At 43.9% G+C, this 27,156-nt stretch overlaps 2 protein-coding genes and 2 pseudogenes across 2 annotated transcripts; all 4 read left to right on the top strand.

The window, feature by feature from the left end:
• The first annotated feature begins 448 nt into the window (after nt 1–448).
• On the top strand, nt 449–10,534 carry LOC136465833 (uncharacterized; annotated as a pseudogene).
• Nucleotides 10,535–10,694: 160 nt separating this feature from the next.
• On the top strand, nt 10,695–13,029 carry LOC136465832 (uncharacterized). The gene is made up of 6 exons (XM_066464416.1): nt 10,695–10,746; nt 10,838–11,088; nt 11,303–11,476; nt 11,585–11,677; nt 12,406–12,504; nt 12,584–13,029. Exons 1-6 carry the CDS (start codon nt 10,695–10,697, stop codon nt 13,025–13,027), a joined length of 1,113 nt encoding a protein of 370 aa, XP_066320513.1. The 3' UTR covers nt 13,028–13,029.
• A 3,795-nt stretch (nt 13,030–16,824) lies between these two features.
• Nucleotides 16,825–19,595, top strand: LOC136465831 (uncharacterized; annotated as a pseudogene).
• Nucleotides 19,596–20,743: 1,148 nt separating this feature from the next.
• Nucleotides 20,744–27,057, top strand: LOC136467274 (la protein 1-like). The gene is made up of 10 exons (XM_066465912.1): nt 20,744–20,963; nt 21,062–21,140; nt 21,234–21,386; nt 22,123–22,265; nt 22,707–22,855; nt 23,112–23,192; nt 23,277–23,679; nt 25,138–25,285; nt 25,836–25,914; nt 26,682–27,057. Exons 1-10 carry the CDS (start codon nt 20,904–20,906, stop codon nt 26,788–26,790), a joined length of 1,404 nt encoding a protein of 467 aa, XP_066322009.1. The 5' UTR covers nt 20,744–20,903; the 3' UTR covers nt 26,791–27,057.
• The last annotated feature ends 99 nt before the right edge of the window (nt 27,058–27,156 follow it).

Raw genomic sequence — 27,156 nt, 5'->3', positions numbered from 1 at the left:
TGGAGGATGCGGGTGCCTGGCTGCGTGAGCAGGCAGCTCGACAGGTAGAGGATCTCTTCACCCTTGAGGCCTCTCGCACCGGTGCGTATCTTTTTATTTCCTCGTGATGTTAATTTTTTTATCCTAGCCTGCTTCTGAGCTTGTCGCCCTTCTTGCAGAGCTGGGTGAAAAGGTGAAGGCGTTGGAGCGAGACCTGGAGACAACCAAGGCGAACTTCAGCCGGAATGTCGAGGAGCTAGCCAAGTCCTGTGAAGAGTGACGTGCTCTCAAAGTGGAGCTCGGCTAGATCCGCAATGCTGCCCAGCTCCTCATCGTCTTGGAAGTCTTCGGGTCAGCGCCAAGTACCAGCGTGCCCGCGGTTCAGCTGGCGGAGGTCTCAGATGCGGTCAAGGACCTTGTCAGGAGCGGGCTATTTTATGGAGCGTCGGGGGTGCTGACCTCAGTGGCGATGTACCACCCGAATCTAGACTTCACCACTATCTACGGTGGGTATGCTGAAGGCTTGAGCATGGAGGACATCCAGTCAATTGGGGTGAGCCTGCTGCCGCACGCGCGGTCGGTGTCAGAGCAAGTCTCCGCCAAGTGGGTGATGGATGTTCGCCATTAGGACATGGCCTGAAGCATGCGTGGAGAGGATGCCTCCAAGCTTGTAGATAGCACGGAGCCTGGTTCGGGGGGGGGGGACGTCACCTCGGTCCTGATCGAGCCAAACGTTGTGCTGCCGGAGAGCGAGCAGCCTACGCCTTCGTCGGTCGCGCCGTCAGCAGATGCCGCCGGGTTGGTTTAGTACCTTTTTAAATACAAGTAGTTAGTAAATGTAAGAATGGGGGGGGGGAACCCCTGTGTAAAACGTTCGTGTGTGTTTTAATGACTGCAATCGGTTTTTGTTTTTGTGATGGAGTTGCTCGGTTCGGGGAAGCTTGTTCCCTTTCGTTCCTTAGTCCTCCCTTAGCATAATTTTGTTTTAAATTTCTTTCTTTCTCATACCTGCCCATTTGTTCCATAGGTCACAACTTTGCGAGCCCGGGGCATGGCTCGCGAGGCTCGGCCGGTCGTAGCCGTAGGAAAAGGCGGGGTGCAATCAGTCGGAATGTTTCAAAGCAAAGCTATGTAAGGTAAAACAAAGGAATGAACTGCCCTTTTGTTCAGGTAGGAAGGAGTTTCTTCATACAAAAGCAAAAGAGTACTTAAGGTAAAAACAAAAACAAAGGGGTAGTAGAGCCCCCTAGTGGAGCCCCCGAGCGCCCTGAGCCGAAAAGTGTTTGGGTCGGGGTGCTCTTATAGGAGCGTTCGCAAAGTAAAGATAAGACTGAAACTTAGGAAAAGAAGAAAAGACATAGCTGTTCCAAGGTCGTTGGAGAGAGCGTCATCGTCATTGTCCTTCAGTCGGTAGGCTTCCGGTTGGATCCCTTCATGCTCTAGTCGTCTGGATCCTTGTCCGCTACGCCCCCTTCTTCGGTCGCTGCCTCCTCACCTTTTTCTTCCTTTGGCCTGCCGGCCTACCTCAGCAGGCGCCTGAGGAGCTGGCAGTCCTTGTAGAGATGGTTGACATGATAGTTGTGGTTGGTGCACGGGCTCTCCATGAGATCGTGGAAGTGGCCCAAAGGGTCTTGTTGGGGTTGCGTGCCCACGTGATCGGCCGCGGCGACCGACGCAAAGTTAGCCGATTGGCAGCGATCCTTTATGTTCTTTTTTCCCCTCTGCGTGGAGGGGCCCTTGTCTTGATCCTGGCACTTGGCCTTACCTTTGTCATGGCCCCCGTTGAAGCACGGCAGAAAAGGCGCTTGCTGAGGGTGTTGGACAAAGGTTCGTGGTTCCAGGCTATCAGGGCTGGGACTTTAGTTGACGCTGCACGTGTCTTGGTTCGGCCCGAGCCGTGCATAGATAGGCGGTCGGCACAGGGTGGTCATCAAGTCAAGACGAGGTGTGGTTGCGGCTTCTCATGCCGTAATCGGTGGTTGTGGAGATGACAGGGTGTAGTGCCCCATCTGCTGCGTCCATGTTCCCCGGACAGGGAGCGAGGTCACAAGTCGGCGTTGCGAAACGGAGTACTCCACCTATTGAACAACGGCGGTCTCCAACAGTGCCCGGAGGTTCTGGTGGATTGCCCATCCGCGAGGGTCGTTCGGTTTGAGCAGGTCACGCAGGAGCATTGCCGCAGCGGCAACGTTCTGACTGGCCCGAGCAAACTATGGGGGGTCGGTCCCCCGAACCAAGGCGTTGCACTAGGGCTGACGGGCGTGACCTCGAGCGCCGTTCGCCGGTCTATGCGGACGGGGCGCAGTGTGGTGTGCCGAGCGCGCTGGTGCGGTTGGTGGCTGATGCGGCCACTGTCGTCGCAGATCCTCCCCGTGCTCACGTGTGAGCTCGGGGGTCTCTGTGTGAGGGCCCAGCGGGGCATGGGTCCGGAAGGACTCTGTTACCCTTAGTGGTTGTTCCGGGGCATCCGTCACAGCGTACTCCTAGGACCGACGGTGGCTAGGCAGCATGTCGCCGATGCTGGAGCCGTCACTCCCGACATCATCATCCATGATGTCGAGGAAATAGGTGGGAGCATAGCTCACCATCCCCACGAACTCAGACGTGAGAGGGTGCGGCGCCAGCACCTTTTGGAGTCCCCGGGCGTATGCATCCACGAAAGACGCGAGGCCATAGGGGAACCAGCTGTATGGCGGCTGCGATAGGGACAACAGTAACCCACCAGGTATTTGGCGGAAGATAGAGCGTAGTAAGTAAATAACAGCATGTATATTACTCACAGTAGGGTTTGAGCAGAGAGTTTGCTCGGAATGAAGCGCAGATGCCACGCCATCGAAGTCGCGCATCTTGGAATCGATGGAGGATGTCCCTCCGACGGGTGTTGGGTCTTGAGCCTCCTCATGGAGGTGGAGTACGCCGAGCCAGTCGGCAACAAAGTCCAGGCTCCCGAAGCGGAAGGCTTGGGATGGCTCGAAGACGGGTGGAACCCGCATCCCGGCGGGCGAGAGTGCGGGGAACTCTAGCGAGCCGAAACAAATCGTATCGTCCGAGCCCGCCACGGCGGGGGTGGCGGAAAAATGGGCCATCCGATGACCAAAAGAGTGTTGAACGTACAACGTCTTCCCCACGGACAGTGCCAACTGTCGATGCAGAAAGTGACCAACTAGTAAATATTTGTCGTTTTGCTATACATTGTGATCGGAGGTGACCTAGCATTCAATGACACATGATTTATACTAGTTCAGGCAATGTGCCCTATGTCTAGTCGGGGTCGGTCGGTGACTTTATTCCTGAGCCTAGGTGCTCAAAGTCTGTAGTGGGGTTACAAACGAGAAGGAGAAAAGAGGGGGTGTACAAGAGGTTCGGTTGGCTCCGACCGGAAGGGTTGCGGTCGGAACTTGGTGGTCCTACGATTGTAAGGTGTTGATGTTGATCTAGTGAGTCTGAGCTTGAGGAAGTCGATCTCCCCTCGTTAGAGGGAGCGCATCCCCTTTTATAGATGAAGGGGATGGCTTTACAGGTGAGAGGGAGAGAGTACAGATACTTCTAAGCCTTGCTGCCTATGGTGATAAAAACTGGATAATGGTTGACGCCCCCAATACTGTCGATGTCGCTGTAGGATGTTAGATGTGCATGGGGGGTCGAGCTATCTTCTTCAGGAAGGATGGACGCTAGTACATGCAAATACTTCTTGATGCCTAGTGGCATATGAGGAGCCGCGCTATGTTCACCTGGTATGGCAAATCCTAGAGCCCATACTGCGATCGATGTCCAGAGACACGCGGGGGGCTTACCATATGGGAGTTTCTAGCGGCCCCTACAATACTTTGTGTTAGGGTGGCTGCAGAGCACTGTTTCGCATAGGGTATGGTCCCTGGTACAGTGGTTTTGACTTGTGAGCCATGCCTTGCCTTTCTCCACACGTCTTCTGGTTTTTTCGGACGGGGAGCCCTTGGTCGGATGGCTCCAGTCGGCTCTCAGTGCGCCGGTCGGAGAAGAGCGGTGAGCAGGCTTCCATCGAGCCCCGGTCGCGGGGTCGGAGTAGGAAGCAGCGTTTTGGGCCAAGCCTTCCGATTGGAGAGACTGCTTGGAGACGACTGATGCCTGAAGCGAGTGCTCTGGTCGGAGAGGTGGGCCAAAGAAGTTAACGAGCGGGCGCCTATTCTTAAGGGTAGACCTTCCGGTCGACGACCGGACTACCCTTCCGACCCGCTGTGTTTTAGTTTGTTGGGCCGGCCCATGAAATATATGTTGTTTTCCTGGGCCGAGCCCGGGCGTGGAAGCCAGTCCTCGAGGGACCCCGGGTTTATGAACCCGACAGAACCTTTTGCCCGTAGCGCTATCCAAAGTACGAATGAGTCTTGTATTTTAGGTGGTGTTGTTGAAGATAGCCTTAGGCGTACCACCACTACACCACACACCAGAATTAGCGTCAGACATCGGTCGCTAAAACTAGTTATTTAGCGATGTAACATTGGTCGGTAAAGAATTCCAACGAACCATCGGTCGGTAAATGCGCCTTCAGCGGCTATACATCGGTCGCTATAGATAGAGTCGAACTGTCGGTCGGTATAGGTCAGTAATAACGTTGGACAGTCGGTCGGTGTATATAGAGCTAAAATCTAGCACGCTGCAGCTATCGATTCGCGCCAAAAATTTGCCAACCGAATCTCCGAAACCCTGGTGCGCGCGTAAAACAAATTCACGGCCGCCACTTTTTTTTCTGCCTCGCGCTCCCCTTATGACCTTATCCCCTTCCTTCCATGAAAAAAAACACCGCAGCTTCCTTCCCAAATCACCGCCACGCACGGTCCAGGGATCCAGGCAGCTGCTGCAGTCTACCGCGCCGCTGCTGCAAGCAGGGGCCACGCCCAGGGGCCACGCCACTATAGGCGCCCGCGCCGCTCCTAGGGGTCCGCGCCGCTGCCAGGGTGCCGCGCCGCTGCTGCTGTAGGGTTCTGCGCCGTCGCTGCTGCAGGGTGCCGCGCCGCTCCCAGGGGGCCGCGCCACCGCTGCTGCAGGGTGCCGTGCCGCTCACAGGGGTCCGCGCCGCCGCTGCTGCAGGGGTCCGCACCGCTCCCAGTCCACGCCGCCGCTACTCCCAGGTTCTGCGTAGAGTAGGGAGCCGCACCACCACTCCGCCGCTCGCGCTTCTCCCCTGTTCGCGCAGCCAAGTACGTCCCTGTCTTTGGTCCCCCACACTCTCTCCGCTTTCACTTTGTTGCACGGATATTCTTAGATGTTTGGATTCTCCCTGTTCTTGGGAGGCTGGAGTAGTGTTTGTATCAGTAATTGAAACTAGGAGACTACGAGATTGCAATTTAGTTCTTATTCCCGCCTATTCTATGCGCCTTTATCTATATGCAATTCAGTTTAGCAGAACTTCTCCTCGTATGTGTGCCCAGTGATGTTTTATACTCTTATCTCTAGTTTTGGTCACTGTCAACTCTTGTTGTTGCCATCGAGGTGCAAGTTTAATTTGTTTGCTTCAGTTCAGCTAACTAATGGCACAATTGTAGGTTGTAGCTGCAGCTAATTATAACTCTTCAAGTTGTTGTAGTCTATTTCATCTGTCAGCAACTCGGTATTCAGACATATGAACCTATAATTGTAGGTTGGAAGCTGTGTTGTCTATTGGTACTCATCTAATCCCACACCCAAGAAAGGTTAGTTATTTATTTAAACCACATAATTCAAATTGCTCCGGGAACATTGTTTGTTTTTTCTTAATCCTTTTTGCAATTGAGCTTGCCGGACATCCATTGTATTTTTTATATTTCGCAGGCTGCAAGTGGCCACGCCCTGCTGGGAGCCGCAGTCTTCTATCGTGTGGTTCCAGGCTTCAGTCTCAGCACTCGGTCACTCCGAGTGGTGATTTTCTTCAGACTTTAGTCTCAGCAGTCTTATAGATTTATTTTTGGTTTTGAATGAATTAGTTTTAGCTAAATGTCGTTAATATTTTTGCTTTCTTGGACATTGCTTGGCGACGTGTAAGGACAGCTTCTCCATTGGCCGGAACTCACTTTGCTAGTCTGCTTGTGCTGTGGTGTTGGTTGCTTGCTGCGGAAACGTGCTGTGGACCAAGCCTTAGCAATTTCAGGTCATAAGTCTAGAACTAAACTGCTGCGTTAGGATAGATGCATATATATATATATATATATATATATATATATATATATATATATATATATATATATATATATATATATATATATATACACATATATATATATACACATATTTATATATACACATATATATATATACACATATATATATATATACACATATATATATATACATATATATATATACATATATATATATTCAGTTCCTATGTTCTGTGATTTTATCTTGTTCAACAACTCTCATTGTATGGGCGCAGGTGTTGAGCGTGGTGTTGCTGCTGCTGGACAACAGGTAGTTCTACTTGCACACCTTGAGAAGACGTTCGAACGATATTGTGGCAGCAGCTCTGCTTGTTTCCATCGGTAGGGTCCTACCTTTCGCTAGCTACTCATCTTTTTTTTAGTATTGTCAAAGTATGCAACTATTTCAATGCTTGTGATGTGTTTTTTTATTTAATACTGTAAGCTGCTGGATCTCTTGTATAAAGGTTGATGATGGATAAAACATGGATTGATGATAATGCTAGGTAAAAGATAATAACTTCACAACTACTGAGAGTGCTATTTTTAGGTAAAATAGAATTTAACCTAAAATTTTCATATAGGCACACCAAGACATATTTGCAAGGGGTGAACAGTTTCTTAGCTTTTGCATTTAGGAATTCAGCGGTAGGCGGCAAGATATTATGTCCTTGTAGAAAGTGTGTTAACTCATTTTGGAAAGAGGCAAGTGAAGTCCGTGAGCACTTGATATGTGATGGGTTTCTAAAAGGGTATAGAACATGGACCTTACATGGAGAAGGTAGCTCTTCAATGAATCATGTGAATCATGATGATGGGAATTATGATGATGCTGAGTTTATAGAGGATTCTAGTGAGGATGATGATATATCTGATTTTCTTAGAGACTTAGCTACTGGTTTGGATGCTAGAGGAGATTTTGAGGACAACGGTTCTACTCTAGAGCCTTGTCCTGAACTAGTTGCCCTTGAGAAGTTGGTAGCAGAAAATAACAAGGAGTTGTACCCAAATTGCAAGAAATATACACAACTAAGGTTCCTAATTAGATTGCTCCATATCAAACTCCTTGGAGGATGGTCTGATAGATCTATTAATCTACTTTTAGATCTACTTAATGATGCACTTCCTAAGGGTTCAGCACTACCTAGAACATTTCATGAAGCTAAGAAATTGGTGAAATCCATTGGAATTGGTTACAATAGTATTCATGCATGTGAAAATGATTGCATTCTCTATTGGAAGGGGAATGTGGATCTGAATTCGTGTCCGAAATGTAAGGTTTCACGATGGAAATCAGAAAGGAAGAGTTTAGATGGGAAACGTGTTCATAAGGTTCCTAGGAAGGTTCTTCGTTACTTTCCTATAAAGAAACAACTCAAAAGGTTATTTTTGTCCTCAAAAACAGCAAGGCTAACAAGATGGCACGATGAAGACCGGAAAAAGGATGGTCTACTAAGGCATCCTGTAGATTCACCTCTATGGGAGGCCTTTGATAAAAAGCATCCACAGTTTGCTGCAGATAGCCGAAACATACGTCTAGCATTCGCCACTGATGGTTTTAATCCATTTAGAACCATGAATGTTAGCTATAGTGTTTGGCCTGGTATTTGTATTCCCTTCAACTTTCCACCTTCAATGTGCATGAAGCAATCAAATTTCATCCTATCTTATCTGATTCCTGGTAGAAATGCTCCTGGTAGTGATATGGATCTCTATTGTCAGCCACTTATTTATGACTTGTTAGATATGTTTGAACATGGTGTTAGAACTTATGATGCTTCGAGAGGCGAGTACTTTCAGTTGAGGGCAGCAGTATTAGTGGACTATTACTGATTTCCCTGGTCTAGGATATGTGTCCGGATCTATCACATCTGGTGAAGCTGCATGTCCAGATTGTCACTTCTTTACAGATTCACTTAGACTTGGTAATGGTATGAAGACTTGCTATATGGGTCATAGAAGATTCTTGCAATGAAAATCACCCATTTAGGTTTGATGCCAATAAATTTGGTGGTACAACTGAGTTTAGGCCAGCACCTAAACCACTTTCTGGAGAGGAAATTTTGGAGTGCACTAAAGATCTTAGTAATAGTTTTGGCAAGGATCCATCTGGAAAGAAACCAACTAGGAAGAGACGTAAGGAAGGGGAGCCCTTAGTAATTTACAAAAGGAGATCTATTTGGTTCTTACTTCCATATTGGAAAGATTTGATGTTGCGTCATAATTTTGATTTCATGCACATAGGAAAAAATGTGAGTGAAAGCTTACTTAATACATTCATGGGCACAGATGGGAAGTCTAAGGATAATCTGAATTCTCGCCTCGACCTTCAAGCTCTAGGTATTAGAATTGATCTTCACCCTGTTGACGTGGATGACCAAATGTATTTACCAGCCGCACCATACTCAATGAGTTCGGATGAGAAGAAAATATTTTGTCAAATACTAAAAGGGGTCAAGTTTCCTGATGGTTATGCATCTGATATACGACATAATATACATGTTAATGAGAAAAAGATATTTGGACTAAAGAGTCATGAGAGCCATATTATTCTACAACACTTGCTGCCACTTGCTGTGAGAAGGATATTGCCTGAAATGGTCAGTGCTGCAGTCATTCGTATAAGTAATTTTTTCAAAAAACTTAGCTCACCTATCATTCGAATAAGTGATATGGAAAGTCTAGAGGCTGATATAGCTGAAACCTTGAGCCTTCTTGAGACTATATTTCTTCCTTCCTTTTTCGATATTATGGTACACTTGATGGTACATCTTCCTGCCCAAGCAAGAATAGCTGGTCCAGTTCATTTTCGCAGCATGTGGCCTGTAGAGAGGTAATCTTTTTAGACATCTAAATATTGTAACATAGTTGAAGGTTTAAGTACCTACTATTTTTATAACATTGTCAATGTGCCTTTTGTTTTTATATAGATATCTAATGCGATTAAAGGGTTCTGTTCATACAAAAAGTCACCCTGAGGGATCAATTATGGAGTGGTCTATGTTTACTGAGTGCCTTACACTTTGTTCTCGCTATCTACATGGTGCAAATCAATTGAACCATCAAATTATAAATCATGAAGATTGTAGCACAACTCCTTTCTTCCGTAACATTGGTCGAGGATTGGCTGGAAAGTGTGCAGTGAGTATAGATCACAAGACATGGCTACAAGCTCATAGATATGTTCTATTCAACTATGCTGATATAGGACCTTACTTGGAGTAAGACATCTCAATTATTTAACATTTCATTTGATCAATTTCCATCGCCTGCTCAACTGATAAAATAACACATTCACAGCAAGCATGCTCAATATCTATCCTCAATTGGTGTTCAAAATAAACGAGACATCAACCGCATGCATCATTCATCCTTTCATGAGTGGTTCAGGTTGCATGTAAGTAAGAAGAAATCTCAGTAAATGTAATTTTACATGGATTTCACATTTAGGTTAATAGCAGGTTTTCATGAATACAGGTGGAAGAAATGGGTGAGGAAGCAACAGATGAGATTAAAATTTTGGCAAAGGGGCCAACGATGACTGCACATAAGTATAGTAGCTTTAACATTAATGGATTTAATTTTCACACAAGATCCTATGATGAGGGTAGAGTTGTTCAAAATAGTGGGGTTGCTGTAGTTGCAGAGTCAACAAGTTTTGAGAGGGGCAATAATGATAACACTATAATAGGAAAAAAGGTCTATTATGGTATTCTAAAGGAAATTCTTGAACTAAACTATCATAAAAAAGGAAATCTGGTGCTATTCATGTGTGATTGGGTTGATAACAGGGTGCAGGACAAATGGGTACAAACTGATCAATTTGGGATCACAAGTGTCAACTTTAAGCATTTATTCAATACAGGTGAAAAGATATCAGATGAGCCTTTCATTTTAGCCTCACAAGCACTTCAAGTTTACTATGTTCCTGATCAAGTCGGCGATAGTAACTGGGCTGCTGCTGTTCAGATCAAAACCTATTGATGTGTATGACTTGGATAATTTGGATAATGAACACATTGATGGTGATAATGGATTGATTATGTCATTTCCTGATCTAAACGACAATGTGACTGTGGATATTATTAATGGGGTTGTCCCTTCTGTTAGAAGGGACATAGATGGTATAATTGTTGACAAAAAATCTAAAAAGGGGTCCAAAAAGTAAGTCTTGTTTAAATAATGTGGTGATTTATTTGACCGTAAAAGGTTGCTGATTTGTTTTTCATTTTTCAGGAGAAAAAATGGCAAGCGCTAGAAGAAATAATGAGGATGCTCCCCTCACCGAGATGGAACTGGAAAGGAATGCAAACATTGCAAGAAACAAAGAGATGCTAGCGAGCCTGATCCCTCCCAGGCCAGAAGTGCAGCATGGTCAAGCTAAGAAAAGAACAAAGGTTCTATAGAAAGATTGTTACTAGTGTTTGAATATTAAATGACAAGTACTTATGCTATCATGTTACTTGTAGAGAACTCATCACACAAGTGCTGCTGCAACTGAACACCATAATTTGCGCCCAAGGCTAGAAAGAAATTATGTTGAGAGTGCAATAAACGAGCGGATTGATGAAGATCTGGATTGTGAATCAATTGGAGACTTTTTATGTGACAACTGAAGGTATTATACCATGTCTTCTATCTTGTTATTGCAACAATATCATATCCTAGTCATTTGAGCTGTTTCTCATGATTAAAATTGCTTGTAACAGATGTTCACACTAGTCCACACAAGAAAAGGAATGGGAGGAGTATCACTAGAATGGAGGCTGTATTTGCAAGGACACCTGACATGCCGAAAATCATAATTACCCTTAATGAATATGGTCAGCCTGTAGGGAAGAATTATAGGCAACTTTCTAGTGTTATTGGTTGCCTGGTGAGGAAGAAATTATCAGTTCGTTGTTCTGATTGGAGGCTTATTGATGCTGAAGAAAAGGATGCAGTTTGGGATGAAGTACAGGTAAATTTATGCTAGAATAGTATGCTGTTTTTTATTGATGCCAAAAAAAATAACTCAATCAAATGTCAGTTTATTTATGCTAGAACAGTATGCTGTTTTTACACAACAATCATCTAGATTATATTATAGAACATGTGGTATGGTTATCTGCTAGAACAGTATATGTTGTTTTCTTGTGTAAAACTGATTTTGTACTTTTCCATGAAAAAAACAGAAATTCTATGATATAGATGATGCTGGTAAGAATTGGTTTTTAATCACCGCTGCAAGTAAGTGGAAGGAATCTAAGGCAACCCTAAAGGAGCAGTATTTTGATGAGAACTTAACAGATGAGGAATTGATGAAAAGACATGGTGATAGAGTTAATGATGACGATTGGAACTTTCTCGTAAATTATTGGAAGTCTCCTGAATGTGATGTATGGCTAATCTTATTATATACATATGTAACTTGTATTGTTCAATATCTTTGCATAATGTAACAATTTCTATCTTAGGTTCGGACGCAAATTGCCAAAGCGAACCGTGCTAAGTTGGAGATACATCATACAGCAGGCACTAAGAGTTTTGCTTGTTCTGGACATGAAATGGTACATACTACATAGAACTATAATTACTTATTTCCAATTGTGTCTTATATAGGTTGTTCTTGCAATGGTGCATTCATGTCTCATATGTTGTACAGGAAATAGAAGGCATCTTTCATGGTACTGTGTGCAATTTCTTGGAGATTTTTCTCCGATATTATGTACAATTATTCCAGACATAAAAACTTGAAATGACGAGAGTAATACCAAACCAAGCAAACATGTTTTATTGCATTGTCATCAAACACAAGGGCGGATTATTCATTAAACTAGTAGCTATCTATTCATTTGGGCAGCATCACTCCCCTAGAGGCCCAACACTTTTACAGTAGGCCTTATCGCTCCTGTGGTGTTCGTGCTCGCATAACCTGCGGCACCCATCCACATTACACGGGTACTGTGAACCTCCGGCGTGGAAGCACGGCATCCCTGGTTTTGGCTTGGGAGCAGGGGTGTCCTCCGTGCCTACACACATGCATGCGACCAACACAAGAAGTATTAAGCAAAATCATGTCTTAAAGATGATGCAAAGTAAAGTAAAACAAGGGTTTGTGCCTACCGATTGCACCAACTCAATATATGGATGTGGAAGATATGACTCCAAGAACCAAGAAAACAGCGATGATTGTGCTCTTGATGATGAGTGCCATGGGGAAAAGCTATGAAACTTGCTTCTTGAGAGGAGGGTAATCTGTATTTCTTCTTTATGCTGAAAGCTAAAACACTTGTAGGTTGATGAACTTGGACGCCCTCCTCGAAGGGATGAACTCTATATCAAAACTCATACAAGAAAAAATGGTGTTGCAATAAGGAATGCAGAACCAATAATTGTAAGTTATTCATGTATGATTGCTGAATTATAGTATGTAATCTTTATGGAGTGCAAATATTGACATTTCATTTATGTAGAGCAAACTTAAAGCAACTGTTGAGGCCCGTCCAGAGTTGACAGAAAGAACAATTCAACAAGGTGACGTATTTGCTGCTGCTTTGGGTTCAAAGGAGCCAAGAGGCCGTGTGCGAGCTTTAGGTCTAGGACCTACTCCTCAAGATGTTGGTATAGCAGGACTGAAGTGTTACACACCTACAAGATTTCAAATGGAAGTTTTGGCCCGTAAAAAGGCTGAAAGTAGGAGTGAAGCTCTAGAACAGCGCCTGACACAAATGGAAGCGCAAATGCAAATGATGGAGAAAAGGTTTGCACAGGAAAGGCGAAATACAGAAGTAATGTCACAGAATGGTTCTAATTCACAACGTGTGGTATATACTACTATAACAATACATCAGCTAGTTGTTTGGCCTCTTAATACCTTGTGCAGATTTATCTCATTATCTCTTCCATTTTGTTTGTAGAGCCCAAGATCTGCAGAACATGTTCATGAGGCATATCATGATGCTCATTTTCAAGAAGATGAAGCTTATGAAGATAATGAGAGCAATGATGCCATTGGTGTGGGTGAAAACTTGCTTGTGGATAGGCAGTACTGCAGCCCCAACTATGCAAAGCCCTTCCAATGCCGCCCTTGTAATGCAGCCCCGTGCAGCCCCATCCTCTCAATGCAGCCCTACCAATCTATTCCCAGCAGTGCAGCCCAATGTAGCCTCACAAGTCTAGTCTCGTCAGTGTAGCCTCACCAATGCAGCCCCTACAATGCAGCCCCATGCAGCCCAGCCATCACAGCCTCAAATAGCTAAACCAGCACAACCCCAGACAGCCAAACCAGCACAGACTAAGGTAGCCAAACCAGCACAGCCCCAGGCAGCCAAACCAGGCACAGGCGATGAATGTAAATGACCCTCGCTCTCATTCACATGAAGAACATGTAATGCTCTCATCCATGCTACAAAGTTTCTTATCATAATTGCATTATTTGCTTTATCATTAATTCAATTCTCATAGATGCATTACTTGATTCAGATTGGAAGGGATGTGATATTATATGAAGTAGTCAGATCTGATACAGCTGTGGCTAGGGGAACAATTATTTCAGTAAATCCTAAAACCACTCTTGGAGGTGTAGCTCTTGGAAAGCATTATTGTGAAGTTGTTGTGAATGTTGTGATCAAAAGGGATGCAATTCTGCCTCGCCCTTATACTGGTGTGGAGAAGATGGCTGACGCTCTTAAGTTGCCGATTGCATGGCCATACAATAGAGTAATAAACTGTCCCTAGTCATTGTTTCCTGTTTTCTCATATGTGATTAGTGACCAGACTTCTAACTATTGATATTTGTGATAGATGAAGGTTAGCAAGGCATCAACAACCAATCATGGTACTTCAGGTATGTTTCTCCTCTGAGTGACTTAAGTTTATTTCAGCTGATTTCCAAACTATAGAGTGTTGATAGTAGATTAAAAGCACTGAAATCTAAGTAGTTTCCTGTAAGATCCAGCTATTAATCCATTATATATGTCTATTTTTAGAAGTAGTAAAATCAGAATTAAATTTGGTAAATATTGGAAAGCAGAATTCCACTTGAGTAGTACAAATATTATTCCAGTAGCATATGCTTGCAAAACACCAGCTAGGAGGCCAAATATGGTCTGTGTGGTTAGTCAACCAAAACAGGGGATAGTAAATGTTCAGGCCTTCAGGGTCACCTTATAGAATTAACCTAGCATCTCATATTCATCTGAACATTGCCAATAATTTACTACATGCAAAGGCTAACAAGAAGCTACTAATCTTGCAAGTGGTGCTCCACTTCAGGGTCACCTTATAGAATTAACCTATCATCTCATATTCATCTGAACATTGCCAATAATTTACTACATGCAAAGGCTGACAAGAAGCTACTAATCTTGCAAGTGGTGTTCCACTTCATATTCCAGGAAAACACCATAAAAGTCAATATCCCATATTATCATGCTCCTCAAACTGTTTTCTCCTTCAAGATGCATTTTCAAACTTCACTTCCAATCACTAAGGCCTCAGAAAACAAATAGTGTCCATGAAAAGAAACTGGAGGCTAAACTCCCTTCTACTCAGAAGATCAAATGAACAAGATCAATCTTCCCTCTACATGTATTTTTTCACCATTTATGAAACAGATATGGTAGAATGGTTTATCTTAACCTGTGTTAACTTATGTCAGATAAATGAATGGAAAAATGTTTAGTTGTCGTTTGGCAACAAGAATAACCCTCTTGTCTCCTGTTACAACTTGATTTTCAAATATGGTCATGACACGTTCTAGCAACAAATGTCAAATATGTTTTATCATTTCTTGCAATAGAGACTATAGAAATCTAGATGATTTTGATATTCGTTTTTGACTTAGATTTAGTCGATGCAGAGATGTATTGTAGCTTTATGTAATTCTGTTCTATTAACAAATGTCACCTTGACTTTGTTCAGCTAGGAGGACCTAGAGGTTGTGAGATGTTGGATAATGTCAACAGCAAGATCAATCGAAATACTCACCGATGATATTTTGCTTGAGTAATTGGAGTTGAGGCATTTTGTAGTGAACTAATTAGATTGTGCAAGCCAACATATGACTTGTGGCTGCCATTTGACCAAGCTAGCTAGGTTGCCTATGTACTTTTTCTTTTGTAAAGATGTACAACTGTACAAGTGCAAATGTTGGCTTCAATGAAAACTTGAGATATGTTTATCTAACCACATGCGATTGATGAGTAACGTGAATTGCTATGGATTATTATGCGGTTAATGAGTAATGTGGATTGGTGTGGATGTTGAATAGGCTTGAAATTATATGGTAAATGTAAATTAATTATATATAATCATGTCAGTACATAGCGATGGATTGTTGGTCGGTAAAAAGATATATACCATCAAACCATTGGTCGGTAAAGATTGTAACAGATCAAGTGTCGGTATAACTAAGAGCATCCAACTATCGGTCGCTATAAATATGTCGGTCGGTATAACTTTATACCGACGCCACTTACACCGTCTAATGACGTCGGTTGGTAAAGGGCTATACCGACCGATGATCGGTCGCTATAACGACTTATAGCGACTCTTCTGTAGTCGCTGTAAAAAGTGTGTGGTATAGTGCACTAAGCGAGCTTGAAGAATAGACTGGTCCAGAAACCACTAAACAAACAGAGCTGAAATCAACGGAGCATGCATCACACTATGATAGCTCTCGGCTTGGGTCGAGCACGCAGCAGGCACCAGTCACCAGTCACAAATAGAGATGCCACAAGGGGAGAACATGCTTATCCCGAAAACTATCCGGTTTCTATCTGTTCTGGGAAGAGCGCGCCCCACGTGGTTCCTATCAAAAATCAAGCAGCCTGTTCGGTTGGTTGGTTCGTATTGTTGCTGGTTTGTGAATAAGTACTGCTGGCTAGTTTGTGTGAGAGAAAAATATTGTTCCGACTAGAAATTCACGATCGTTTACGACAAGCCACAGTCAAACAAACAGGCTGAAGATAACTGATGATGAGATAGGACTACTACTGGCTGGGAGGTTTAGAGGCAGGGCGAGCATGTATGATTGCAGGCAGGGCGGGTTGTTAACGTAACCAGCCCGCTCGCCCTGTAAAACTTGGCTTCGCGGCTGTTATGGACCAGCTATAATTTTTTCGTGGCCCAAAGACTTCCAACCCTCCAAGCCCGTTGGGCGAGCGAGAAGCCTCGCAAGAGCCTGCAAGAGTGAAGAGTCGCATCCCCTGAAAGAACCATACAGCTACCGCTGTCACCCTCCTCCGTGGCTACCATCGGCACGTCGTCGTCCTCGTCCATCCTCTCGCAAGAATCTGCAAGAATCTACAAGGCTCTATTCTTGCCTCTTCGTCATCGTCGGGAGTCACCCTTCTTTGGTCCTCAGCTCTATTCTCGCCTCTGCGTCGATGTGATGACTGCTCTCGGCTCGTCCAATCTCCCATGGAGGTTCTGATGGCCTTGTCTAGTTTATGGAATGGCTGTTTGATGATTAAGGTTTTAGATCATTGCGTAGGACTCTTGTTCAGCTCTGGTAATCATTGTTGCTACAGCTCACATACATGCTACGGAAGTTGTTTGCAACTTATACTGAACATTTGTTCAATAGAACGCATCAAGTCAAGAATCAGCAGATTGAAACGGAGTTGTGTGTATATGTATCTTTCATCAGTTCAGAAGACCATGAAGACGGACTAAATTAAGCAGTGACCGGAAAAAAGCTTCAGTTATTGAAATGGTCATGAACCCATGGTGATTGGATGTTTCAGTCAATGCAGAGTTGCAGAGTGGCATCCATACGTTACGTCTTTGTTTAGTAACAATAACTTTTGTTACAGGATATGTGTCTTTGTTTCTGTACCTGTATTTCTTGATGTTGTTATATTTGAGAACGTACAATATATATATAGCCGGGATATGAAAATTAAAATGATCAGTGCAAAGCCGTATCATCCTTACTCGTCGATTAACTGGATATGAAAATTTAGCTTGCAGGTTTCAAGTTCTTATAGGATACGTGTAGATACTGTACGCGCAGAGAGACAGTGTACACGTAGCCTCCATTGTAGTGTAGCGGGTCTCGCGGGTTTTGCAGCGTAGTCTGTTATGTCTACGGAAAATTTGTCCGTAAAGTTTATAGCTTAGCGGCTGACTGCAAGCTCGCTAACAAACTTTGCGGCGAGCAATGCGGGTTAGCGTCCGGCCACGAACGAGCCCGACTGCAAGCATACGAGCATGTGTGCGATCCCCAAAGGCGAGGGTCGGTCCTGCACATAAGTGGAGACCGTATCTTTATCCGATGTCCGGACGGACCCTTGGTCCGAATCGCACGGATACACGGGCAGGATAAACGTGCACCGGTCAGGCTGATTTGGCACGTCCACGTCGATTTTTTTAATTTTAACACTTTTTCAAAACTAATTTTAAATCTAACACTCTTGGTTTTTTTCTTAAAACTAACACTTTTGGCCGCGCTATTCTTAAAACTAACACTTTTGGCCACACCTATTGCCCTGTCGCGCCATGCATGGTGGCGCGCCATGCATGGTGGCGCGGTAGAGGGCTGACGTGGCAGCGACCAGAAGCGCTGACCGCTGACGTGGCAGAGCTCTGCCGCGCCACCGATCTTGGCGCGGCAGAGCCAGGTATAACCTCCGCCGCGGCCAAGCCCGCTGCCCGAGCAGCAAAGCGGCCTAGGCGTCGCTCCCGCTCCCGCCCGTCGCCAAGCACGCTGGCCGCCGCTCCACGAACGGCGGCAGCCCCGCCCTCCATTGCCGCCTCCCTCCCTTTCCTTCCATTCCCCGGCCGCCTCCCTCCCTCCTCGTCCTAGTTCAAGGTAATGACGCATATTTTATTTTCGTTTGAATGGTGGATAGAATATTATGAATGAGAGTTAAGGTTAGTAGGAAAATTATGTTTGGGAACTATGGTGAAGATATTAGTTTGATTTTGTCAATGTTAAGGTTAATTATGTAGTTAGAAGTATGTTTGCCATGTATATTTTTGTTGCTATAATTGTTGTTTATAATATTTTAGTTGCATTGCAAATGATTACATTTTACATTAATTTATGTTGTTTTGATTGATGTTTAATTTGAACCGTTTTATTAGATGGAAGACATGTTTTGGGAGCAGTTATGGTAAAAACGGGGTCATCCTAGAGAAATGTACCCCGACGAGCCTAGCAAAGATGTCCCCGTCCCTCTTGAACTCCCTGTCCCTAATTATGACTGTGGTCGTCCGGTCGACGTGTTTCAATCGAGACATCCAGACACAGCGGCTCGTTGCTTCTACACGTGCAGTCGTTTCAATGTAAGTAATCGTTTCCGTATATTTTTCTTCTTCATTTGTATTACTAGGTTACTAATATTTTGTTGAATTTTTGTTGTGTAGGCCTATGAGAGGTGTTTTTTCTTTCAGTGGATCGACGGTACAGACAAGTTTGACCCCAGGTACCTCCTTTTCGACGATTGGTGGAGAGGGTGACATCCACGAGAGCACTTCGAGCGGTGGGTTCCACCTCCCCCTAACCCTCCTCCAATGACAGCAAAGGAGAAGCACTTAGCCACAGTTAGATGACTCGAGAAACCTACTATGTGCCATTGCGGAGACCGAGCCATGATAAACCCTGACAATACGTTGGAGTTTATATGTCCAAACAAGCATGAAGTAAGTGCAAAGTGTATGTGTTGAAATGTTGAACTATATGTGTCATGTACTAATGTCACGTTATTTAGGTGTATTCAATGGCGAAGTGTCATTTTAAGGAGTGGTTGTATGGTCCTAAGAACAAATGGCTCGAAGAACCTCCAAAAGCAAAACAAAAGAAGAAAGAAATGTTAATTTATAAAGCATCACCAGTCAAATGCGAATGTGGTGTTAATTCTAACTATGGCCTAGTCCCTTCGGAGCTTGGAATAGGCCATTATTGTGGCCATATGATTGAGTATGAAGAGGTTCATTATTTTTGTGATAAACATAAAATCGTATTTTATTTCTTTTGCTAAGACATATATGATATAATATTTCTTTTGAACAGAGCACTAGGAAATGCAGGTGGAAACGTTACGATGATCAAGCTAAGTTCTTGGATGAACTAAAGAAGAGGCAACTAATTGCAAGAAAGAGGAGATATGGACCTGACTACGTCAACCTATTCATTAAACATCACAAAGAAAAGATGCGTGAGTTTGCTAGACAGCGCGGTATTTATAACCTGATCGATGTTGGGCTTAATAAATGGGGATTGGAGAGACGGATGATGTTAGAGGAGGAGAGGGCAAGGAAGGAGGCAAGGAAGGAGACAAGAGTACAGATGCAGGTCTTGAACGAGCATGTTGCTGCATTATGTGCCAGTGAGTGCTTGAACGTCTATTTTCGTTGCCTGATTTTAAATGTAATATAATCACATTGCTAATTGATTGCATTTTATACATGAAGGGATTGGATGCAGCGAGGAACATGCTGCAGAGGTGGCTCGTGCAAGGTACGAGAAAAAGAAGTTAGATGAGCACATAAATATTTCCTCCGTACAAAACTCTAACACAACAATCTATCTGCAGAAGCATTTCAAGAAACTTTATTAAGTTGTTGAAATCATCTTACGTAATATCCATACTAACATTAATATATTTTCTAACTATAACTATACTAACTAATCAAATATTAACATCTATACAAGGCATACTATAACTGTACTAACTAAACTACCTAACTTTACTACCTATACTAACTTATTATATTACGTATACTAACTAAACTAACTAACTTTACTAACTATACTAACTATACTTTAATAATTTTACTAACTTTATTAACTGTGCTAACTATATTAGTGGAGTACCTCGTTGCAGCGCGCAAGACCGGGCCGGGAGGCATGGGCGCAGGGCAGCCGCCGTGCGTGACCGGAGGTTCTAGCCGGAGAGGGAGGCGCGCCGGCGTGCGGGCGCGGCGGCCGCACCCGGCGGCCTGGCTGGCACGAGCGGGCGGACGCGGCTGGCTTGCTGGGGCGGGCAGGCTGGCTGGCGTGGGCGGACGCGGCCGCGACAAACGGCGTGCAAGGCGGCGGGCAGGCGCGGGCGAAGGCGGGCGCGGCGGCCAGGCTGCCTTGCTGCGCTGCTCGGAGAATAGCGACTGCTCGAGCACGCGGGCCGCGGCGGAGGTTATACCCGGCTCTGCCGCGCCATGGATCAGGGCGCGGCACTGCCGCGCCAAGATCGATGGCGCGGCAAAGCCCTGCCACGTCAGCGGTCAGCGCTTTTGGTCGCCGCCACGTCAGCCCTCTGCGGTGTCACCATACATGGCGCGGCACAGGCTTTGGCGCGGTCAAAAAGTGTTAGTTTAAAAAAAAACCGAGAATGTTAGATTTAAAATTAGTTTTGAAAAAGTGTTAAATTTTTTTAAAAAATCTCCACGTCGGGCCCGTCGGCGAATGGCGACTGCTTCACTTGTTCAATGCAGTCACGGCTCTGCTGACTTTGTTGTTGTTGTTGTTTTTTTTTTAGCAAATGCTGACTTTATTGTGAATTGAAACATTATTGTTTGCGTGGAGGCCTCTCGCAGCCCAAGTGCCTCTGAGATCGGCCCCATAGAAAGCGGCCGTTTCGGAAGGAAGCCATCGGACTGGAATTGTGGGCCGGGCCGGTAGAAAATCGCATGGAGGGAGGAGAGAACAGCCGCCGCTGCAAGATCCTCGCCGACGCTCCCTCCACCCGCGCCGGCGCTGCTCCTAAAACCACCTGAGTTAAACCCTAGCAGCGATTCCTCTCCAGTCTCCAGGTCTCCAGCTCGATCGCGATCGGAGATCAGGAATCCATGGCCGCCCCAACCGCTGCGCCGCTCGACGAGGGCAAGGCGAAGAAAGTCCTCCGCCAGGTTCGCGATCCCGCCTTGTTGCCCCAGCTGCACAATTTTTTTTTCTCTCTTTCCCGTGCGATTTTCTGAAAAGTACGTATCTGATTTGGTTGCCCCAGGTGGAGTTCTACTTCAGCGACAGCAACCTCCCCCGCGACAAGTTCCTGCGGGAGACGGTCGAGCAGAGCGACGACGGATGTAACGCCCACTTGCTCCATGTTCCTGCTGTTTGGTTGGTTTGGTTTTGTGGGCGAGCTGCTGAATTCTCTGTTGTTTTTGCCAACTGTGCAGTGGTGAGCTTGCCCTTGATATGCTCCTTCTCGCGGATGAAGTCCCACCTGGGGCTGGACGCAGATGTGAAGGCCGAGACTATGCCAGAGGAGACCGTGCTTGCGGTTGCTGAGGTGCTCCGGCGTTCTCCAGTCCTCCGTGTATCGGAGGATGGTAAGCCAATTCCTGCCCTTCCCTCACCTTTTTCAGGAAGTTTGGTTTAGTTTTGTCACAAGCTAAGCACCTGAGCTTTGTAGCAGAGATAGCCTGTTCGTTTCGTCGTAAACGATCGTGGATTATTTACTGCTAGCTGGTTTGGTGTGAGAGAAAAATACTGTTCTAGCTTATAATCCACGATCGTATACGATCGTATAAGCCCAGCCGAACAGGCTGTTAATGTAAATCTTGTATTTCTCAATTCAGTTGAGATTTTAGATTGTCCTTTCTCCATTAAAAATATCGACAAATGTAGATCCCTTGAGCTTGAATTATGAACAAGTTGTGGCTAGCACTTGTATATATGGCCCACAGTCTTAAGGTGACGCCTTGCATTGGCTTGCACTTGATTATGATCTCTAAAAAAAGGGCGTACCCAGTGCAGAGAGCTCCCGCTCTGTACGGGGCCTGGGGAAGGGTGTCAGTGGCAAGCCTTACCCTCGCCCGTGCAATGCGAGGAGACTGCGACTCGAACCCGGGACCTTCCGGTCACAGGCGGTAAGACTCTACCGCTTGCACCAGGCCCGCCCTTCTTTGATTATGATCTCTGTTTTACGAATATACTGGAAAGTGGATTTTAGTATGAACTTCTATTGTAAGTCAAGGGACATGGTTCTGTAGAATGAATAGTTGATTTAAGAGGTGGATTGGAATGAAACTGTGTTGGTTTACTTTTACTGGACTTCAATTGCAGGAAAGAAGATTGGTAGAGCTAGTGAACTCTTGAAGCCAGATGAGATCATAGAACAAGTGGACTCCAGGACCATTGCTGTATCTCCGCTGCCTTACAATGTAAAGCTGGAAGACGTACAATCGTTTTTCACAAATTATGCGAAGGTGTGTTCTATCTATTTTCATTCAAATACTGCAGTTAATGTGCTACTGTTTGGTTAGGAAATGGATTGGATGGAACAGAAATATGATGTATAATAACCAACTGTGCATATATTTCATTCAATTTGTTCAATATGGCAGATCAAGATGTTTAACTTGTAATAAAAAAACAGCAGCATGGCAAACTGCCTAAGCATAGATAAATATAATTATATGTTCTGCTCTGCCATGTGTCCTGTTCAGGTCCTTGACTACTTATTTCTGTTCTATTAGTATTCTTTTGCAGTATGGTTTGCTTCCGATGCGAAAGATATCTGATGACTTTAATAGTTATGATGCCTTTTTCAAGTTATGCTGTTAATCTGCAATGGAAGTAGATGAATTGTGCAGTCGTGTTGTGTAAATAACATAATATTTTTTGTGTGCTTCTGTATAAATTCATAGGTAAACAGTGTGAGACTTCCACGCAATATTGTCAACAAAAAACACTTCTGTGGGACTGCTTTGGTCGAGTTTTCTGAAGAAGAGGAAGCAAAAAGTATTATGGACAAAGCTTTAGTATTTGCAGGGGCAAATCTGGAAATAAGGCCAAAGTTAGCCTTTTCTATTTGTGCTCATTAATGCCTTCATAATATGATCTAGTTTCCTGCCTTTGGGAACTTGTTTTCCTTCCTTTTCATTGCCATTGGAATGTATTATGATAGGCTAACCATTTTTGTAACTATTTTGAATCTAAGTGAACATCTTTATTCACACAGATTTCATGTCCTGACTTGTTTACATGTTTGGTATTTTAACTCAGTAACATCTTTGATAGTTTGACTGTTATTACTTACCTGAATTATGAAGGAAGGAGTTTGATGCCGAACAGGAGTCCAAAAAAGAAGCATATGAAAAGGCACGCCCTAGAAAGGACAACCAGGATGAAGGGTGAGTATCTGCATCTTACAGCATATTTGGTCAATTATTATTATTATTATTTTTGTCTCTTATAGTCCTTGAAATTTGGTGCAGCTATCAAAAAGGTCTAATTGTGGCCTTCAAATTGAAGAAGACCACGGTTGATTCTGTGGTGCAGCAAGATAACACAGACGAAGGGAATGACTCTGCCACGAAATTAGAAGTTTGCAGTTCCATGGAAAAACTCTCAGGCCAGGGGCCAGAGTCCACCCTTGAGAGCGATGATACTAAGCAAGGGAAGTCCTCAGATGACATGACCAAAGAGAAAGAACTAAACACTGGGGATGCCACAGAATCTGAGAAGTGTATTGGTGATGCCCCGGTAGAAAGTGATAAACATGGTGATAGTGAATCATTGAGCAGGGATGGCAAAAGCATTTCTGGCAATGTGAATGTGAAGAACCAAATATCAAGGGAGGATCTAAAAGAAGCATTCAAAAAATTTGGAAATGTTCGGGTAATGATAATTCATGCCACTTTCTGTTTTCTGGTTCTGTTGGTTTAACAGTAATACTTCCATTTTATTGTCTTGAAGTGAAATGGTATGAGCTTCTTTTCACTTTTCTGGCCTATCATGTAGATAGGAAGTATATCACTTTTTACAAATTCACCTATGCTCAACAAGTGTCACTGAGGACTCAAATTTCAGTTCATGGATTCCATGGGTAAATTCTTTGTTTGCCTCTTTTCGTTCTCTCTCGAATATGCAGGAGAGCTGCATATCATTATATTAAGAATGAAAAGGTGTTTAGACGACTCATACAACCCCTAAAGGGCGTACCCAGTGCAGAGAGCTCCCGCTCTGTGTGGGGTCTGGGAAAGGGTGTTAGTGGCAAGCCTTACCCTCGCCTGTGCAATGCGAGGAGACCGCGACTCGAACCCGGGACCTTCCGGTCACAGGCGGTAAGACTCTACCGCTTGCACCAGGCCCGCCCACCCCTAGTGGGGAAATTTTATTGTTTGCCACAATAACTTGCACTTATGTGCTCTGCCACTAATTAAGTGTTTTCTCCTATGCCATACATTTTCAAAACATTTTTAACCATGTGCCATCGAAGTCAGCCATCTGACCAATTTGCTTGCCTTTAAGTATATACAAAGACCATTTTTCTACCCTGTAAGTCGGGCTTAACTGCAGTGCCCCTACTTGCCATTCTTTCATTCCTGTTCTATCTATACCTTTTGGAATGGGACCCATGGGTATTCTGCAGGTAATTATATAGACAGACTACCTGGCTGTATTTGTCCTGTCTTCTAGTTTGAAACTCCTCCCTCTCTTTTGTCCTTCCTGAATTCCTTTACTCTTCTGCGTCTGTCATCCTCAGGCTGCCAGATGGTAGTTCCCGATGACTAGCACGAGATGTGCTACCTGCTGCCTCACTGTTGCCCTTGCTGCTATGCTTTACTGATCATGGTAGTGGCTGGAGGCCATTTAGGGAGTTGGATAGCTATTTTTCTTGAAAATTCTGACATGCTTAATGGCTGTGCGGATGCAAAAATTATGACTCTTCTGGCATGGAGAGCGTATTTGAAAGAAAGATGGGGTGGCAGTAGTAGGCACATTTTCACTGGCAGGCATGTCAGGGAACTGAGTTATTTGGTGCCAGTTGATGATGAATCACCTCCCCTGGCACACCAGTTGCCAAAACTCTCCTGGGCGTTCGAGAATTTTTTTTTGTTTAATGATACATATACTTTCCTTTGCCTTTCAAAATGCTGTGACTTCTTTAGGATCAATTGGTTATTTACCGGCACATGTTCTGAAATTTCGTTAACGGAAACATCACAATTTACGGCCACGATGCTACTGAATCGAAATTCATATTTGAATACCAAGTAATGACATTCTGCATCTTATTTACCTTCATCACTTGTTGATATGATGTATTTTCTTTAAATATGTTTCCTCCTGAAGTATGTGGACTTCAGCATCGGGGATAATTCAGGATACCTTCGCTTTGAAGATTCTAAGGCAGCTGAAAAGGCTCGCATGTCCGCTGTACTTGCTGACGAAGGTGGCCTGATAATTAAAGACCACATTGTTACTTTGGAGCCTGTGACTGGTAAGAACAACAGCTGTTCTTCATTGGCTTTGATCTTGAATTTAATTTATTCTGTTATAAGTTGCTCTAGTAACAAATTAGTGTCCTTATGGTCATTTAGGAATTAGGAGCTCAAAAAGCAAAATTTTGACCGCTAGTTTCTGTTCCGTTGTTTTTGCAAGTCTAATAAAATTTCGATACTATGGAAGTATTTGTTTCAGACAATTCAGAATCATTTTCTTGTGGCTTGTCTTGATATTTATAAATATATTATTGACAGAGTTAATTTGGTTTTACCCATTCTAGGAACACACTTTTATTTTACCAGAGGGGGAAACAGTTACTAGTGTAGAAAAAGTTTTTCTTTTTCTTTTTGTTCGGGTTTGGTTTTCTTCTCATAGCTTATTAATGAATATTGAATAGCATCCTTGCTGTAGAAGTTGTCATTCCACTTTATGGTGGTATACTTGGTGGGATCAGTTTTCATCAATGTTTGGCAATGGTAACTGAATGCACCAGATAGGAATTATGTTTTCAGATCTTAGGTAGTACCTACTATATGTTTTTGCAGGTGAAGCTGAGAAGGATTATTGGAATACAATTCGCGTCATTCAAGGAAAGTACAAGGATAGTAGAAGCTACAAGGGAAGGTATCAGTGTGTTCTCGGTCAACTCTGTCTGGTGCTATCTCTTTGTCTTGTTTGCACTGTATTATCTCAGGAAGTTCACAAAAGAACTCTCCATGCACTTGATGATATATTTAAGCAATTCTCCTCATGGAAGCTGACACTAACATAAATGATACCTTTGCTAACTGTTGCAATTAAACCATGACACCTTGTTTACTCAATATAATTACCTAGGCTAACTGTTGAAGTTGACACCACATACACCTTATTTACTCAGTATAATTGATTTAGAGTAAATTGCAGTTTTTTTTGGACACTCTTAAACTAAACCTTTGAGGAACTAGGTGGTTTTATGTTAAAAAGAAAACATGCACCCATTCGCGATGAGGACTTGGAATTGAAACCTGTTTGGTTTGGGTGTACATCTACACCTTCAGGCCTCAGCCAGCTGAGGCTCAACTCCCTTGAAATTACAGTTTTGTTTGTTAAAATTACAGGTATGTTCATGTAAAACTAGGGGCACCACTTTCAAGTGAAAGCCCTTGGGTTTCTGCTCTTAAATCTTGCAGACCCAACAAGGTCTCCAAAATCCAAACTACACTTTCGTTTTTACTAAAAGTGACGGGATCTGGCAGTTTTGCACAAGGGGCCTTGAAGCAATTTCCTATTTAGTCGTGTTGAACAGTCTTACTTATATAGGCCCGTACACCGTCTTCAACAAGAGTTGTCTTTACCTTTCTGTGGAAGATAACGGGGCTTAATTATTCTTCTTTCTTGGTAATTTCTAGGGCTTTAAAGAACCAGAGAGGAGGAAAACATTTCAACGGGAAGCGAGATAGAAACCCTGATTCGGAGATGAATTCTAACAAGGCCCAGAAGGTTGAAGCTGCTGCGTGAAGTTAACTTAGGTACCTTAGCTCGACTTGAGAAGTAACATGTTATGCCAGCATGATCGACTTCACTAGTCTCCAAGTTTGTAGAAGTGACTTGTTTTTCTTGTTTTTTAGCTATCAATTTTCATTTTGGTCGTTTTGCCACCTTATTCGATGTTTATCTCTATGCTATAATCCTTTTGTGATACAAGGGGTCACCCAATGGTGTGTAAATAGAACGCACCAAGTTTAGGCTTCCCCTACGAAACTGTATAGCCTTTCTATTCTTTCACTAGCAAATATGCCCACTTGTCTCGATTATGTCTCTTAATCAGAGGGTCTCTGCTTCCGTTCTAAATTATAAGTCGCTTTGGTATTTTTTATTCATCTA

Source organism: Miscanthus floridulus, chromosome 7 (genome assembly GCF_019320115.1).
Source record: "Miscanthus floridulus cultivar M001 chromosome 7, ASM1932011v1, whole genome shotgun sequence".
In the NCBI taxonomy this organism is placed as follows: Eukaryota; Viridiplantae; Streptophyta; class Magnoliopsida; order Poales; family Poaceae; genus Miscanthus; species Miscanthus floridulus.
Note: the sequence above shows the minus strand (reverse complement) of the source record. Positions and strands in the feature narration are given on the sequence as shown.

What these genes read in the sequence shown, in the direction of transcription:
- LOC136465832 (XM_066464416.1), top strand. Translation starts at nt 10,695, where the DNA reads ATGAAGATCTGGATTGTGAATCAATTGGAGACTTTTTATGTGACAACT. An exon ending in TTTTTATGTGACAACTGAAG is followed by an intron (nt 10,747 to 10,837) that starts GTATTATACCAT and finishes TGCTTGTAACAG; the next exon opens with ATGTTCACACTAGTCCACAC. An exon ending in CTTGTTCTGGACATGAAATG is followed by an intron (nt 11,678 to 12,405) that starts GTACATACTACA and finishes AAACACTTGTAG; the next exon opens with GTTGATGAACTTGGACGCCC.
- LOC136467274 (XM_066465912.1), top strand. Translation starts at nt 20,904, where the DNA reads ATGGCCGCCCCAACCGCTGCGCCGCTCGACGAGGGCAAGGCGAAGAAA. An exon ending in AAAAATTTGGAAATGTTCGG is followed by an intron (nt 23,680 to 25,137) that starts GTAATGATAATT and finishes TTCCTCCTGAAG; the next exon opens with TATGTGGACTTCAGCATCGG. An exon ending in TACTTTGGAGCCTGTGACTG is followed by an intron (nt 25,286 to 25,835) that starts GTAAGAACAACA and finishes ATGTTTTTGCAG; the next exon opens with GTGAAGCTGAGAAGGATTAT.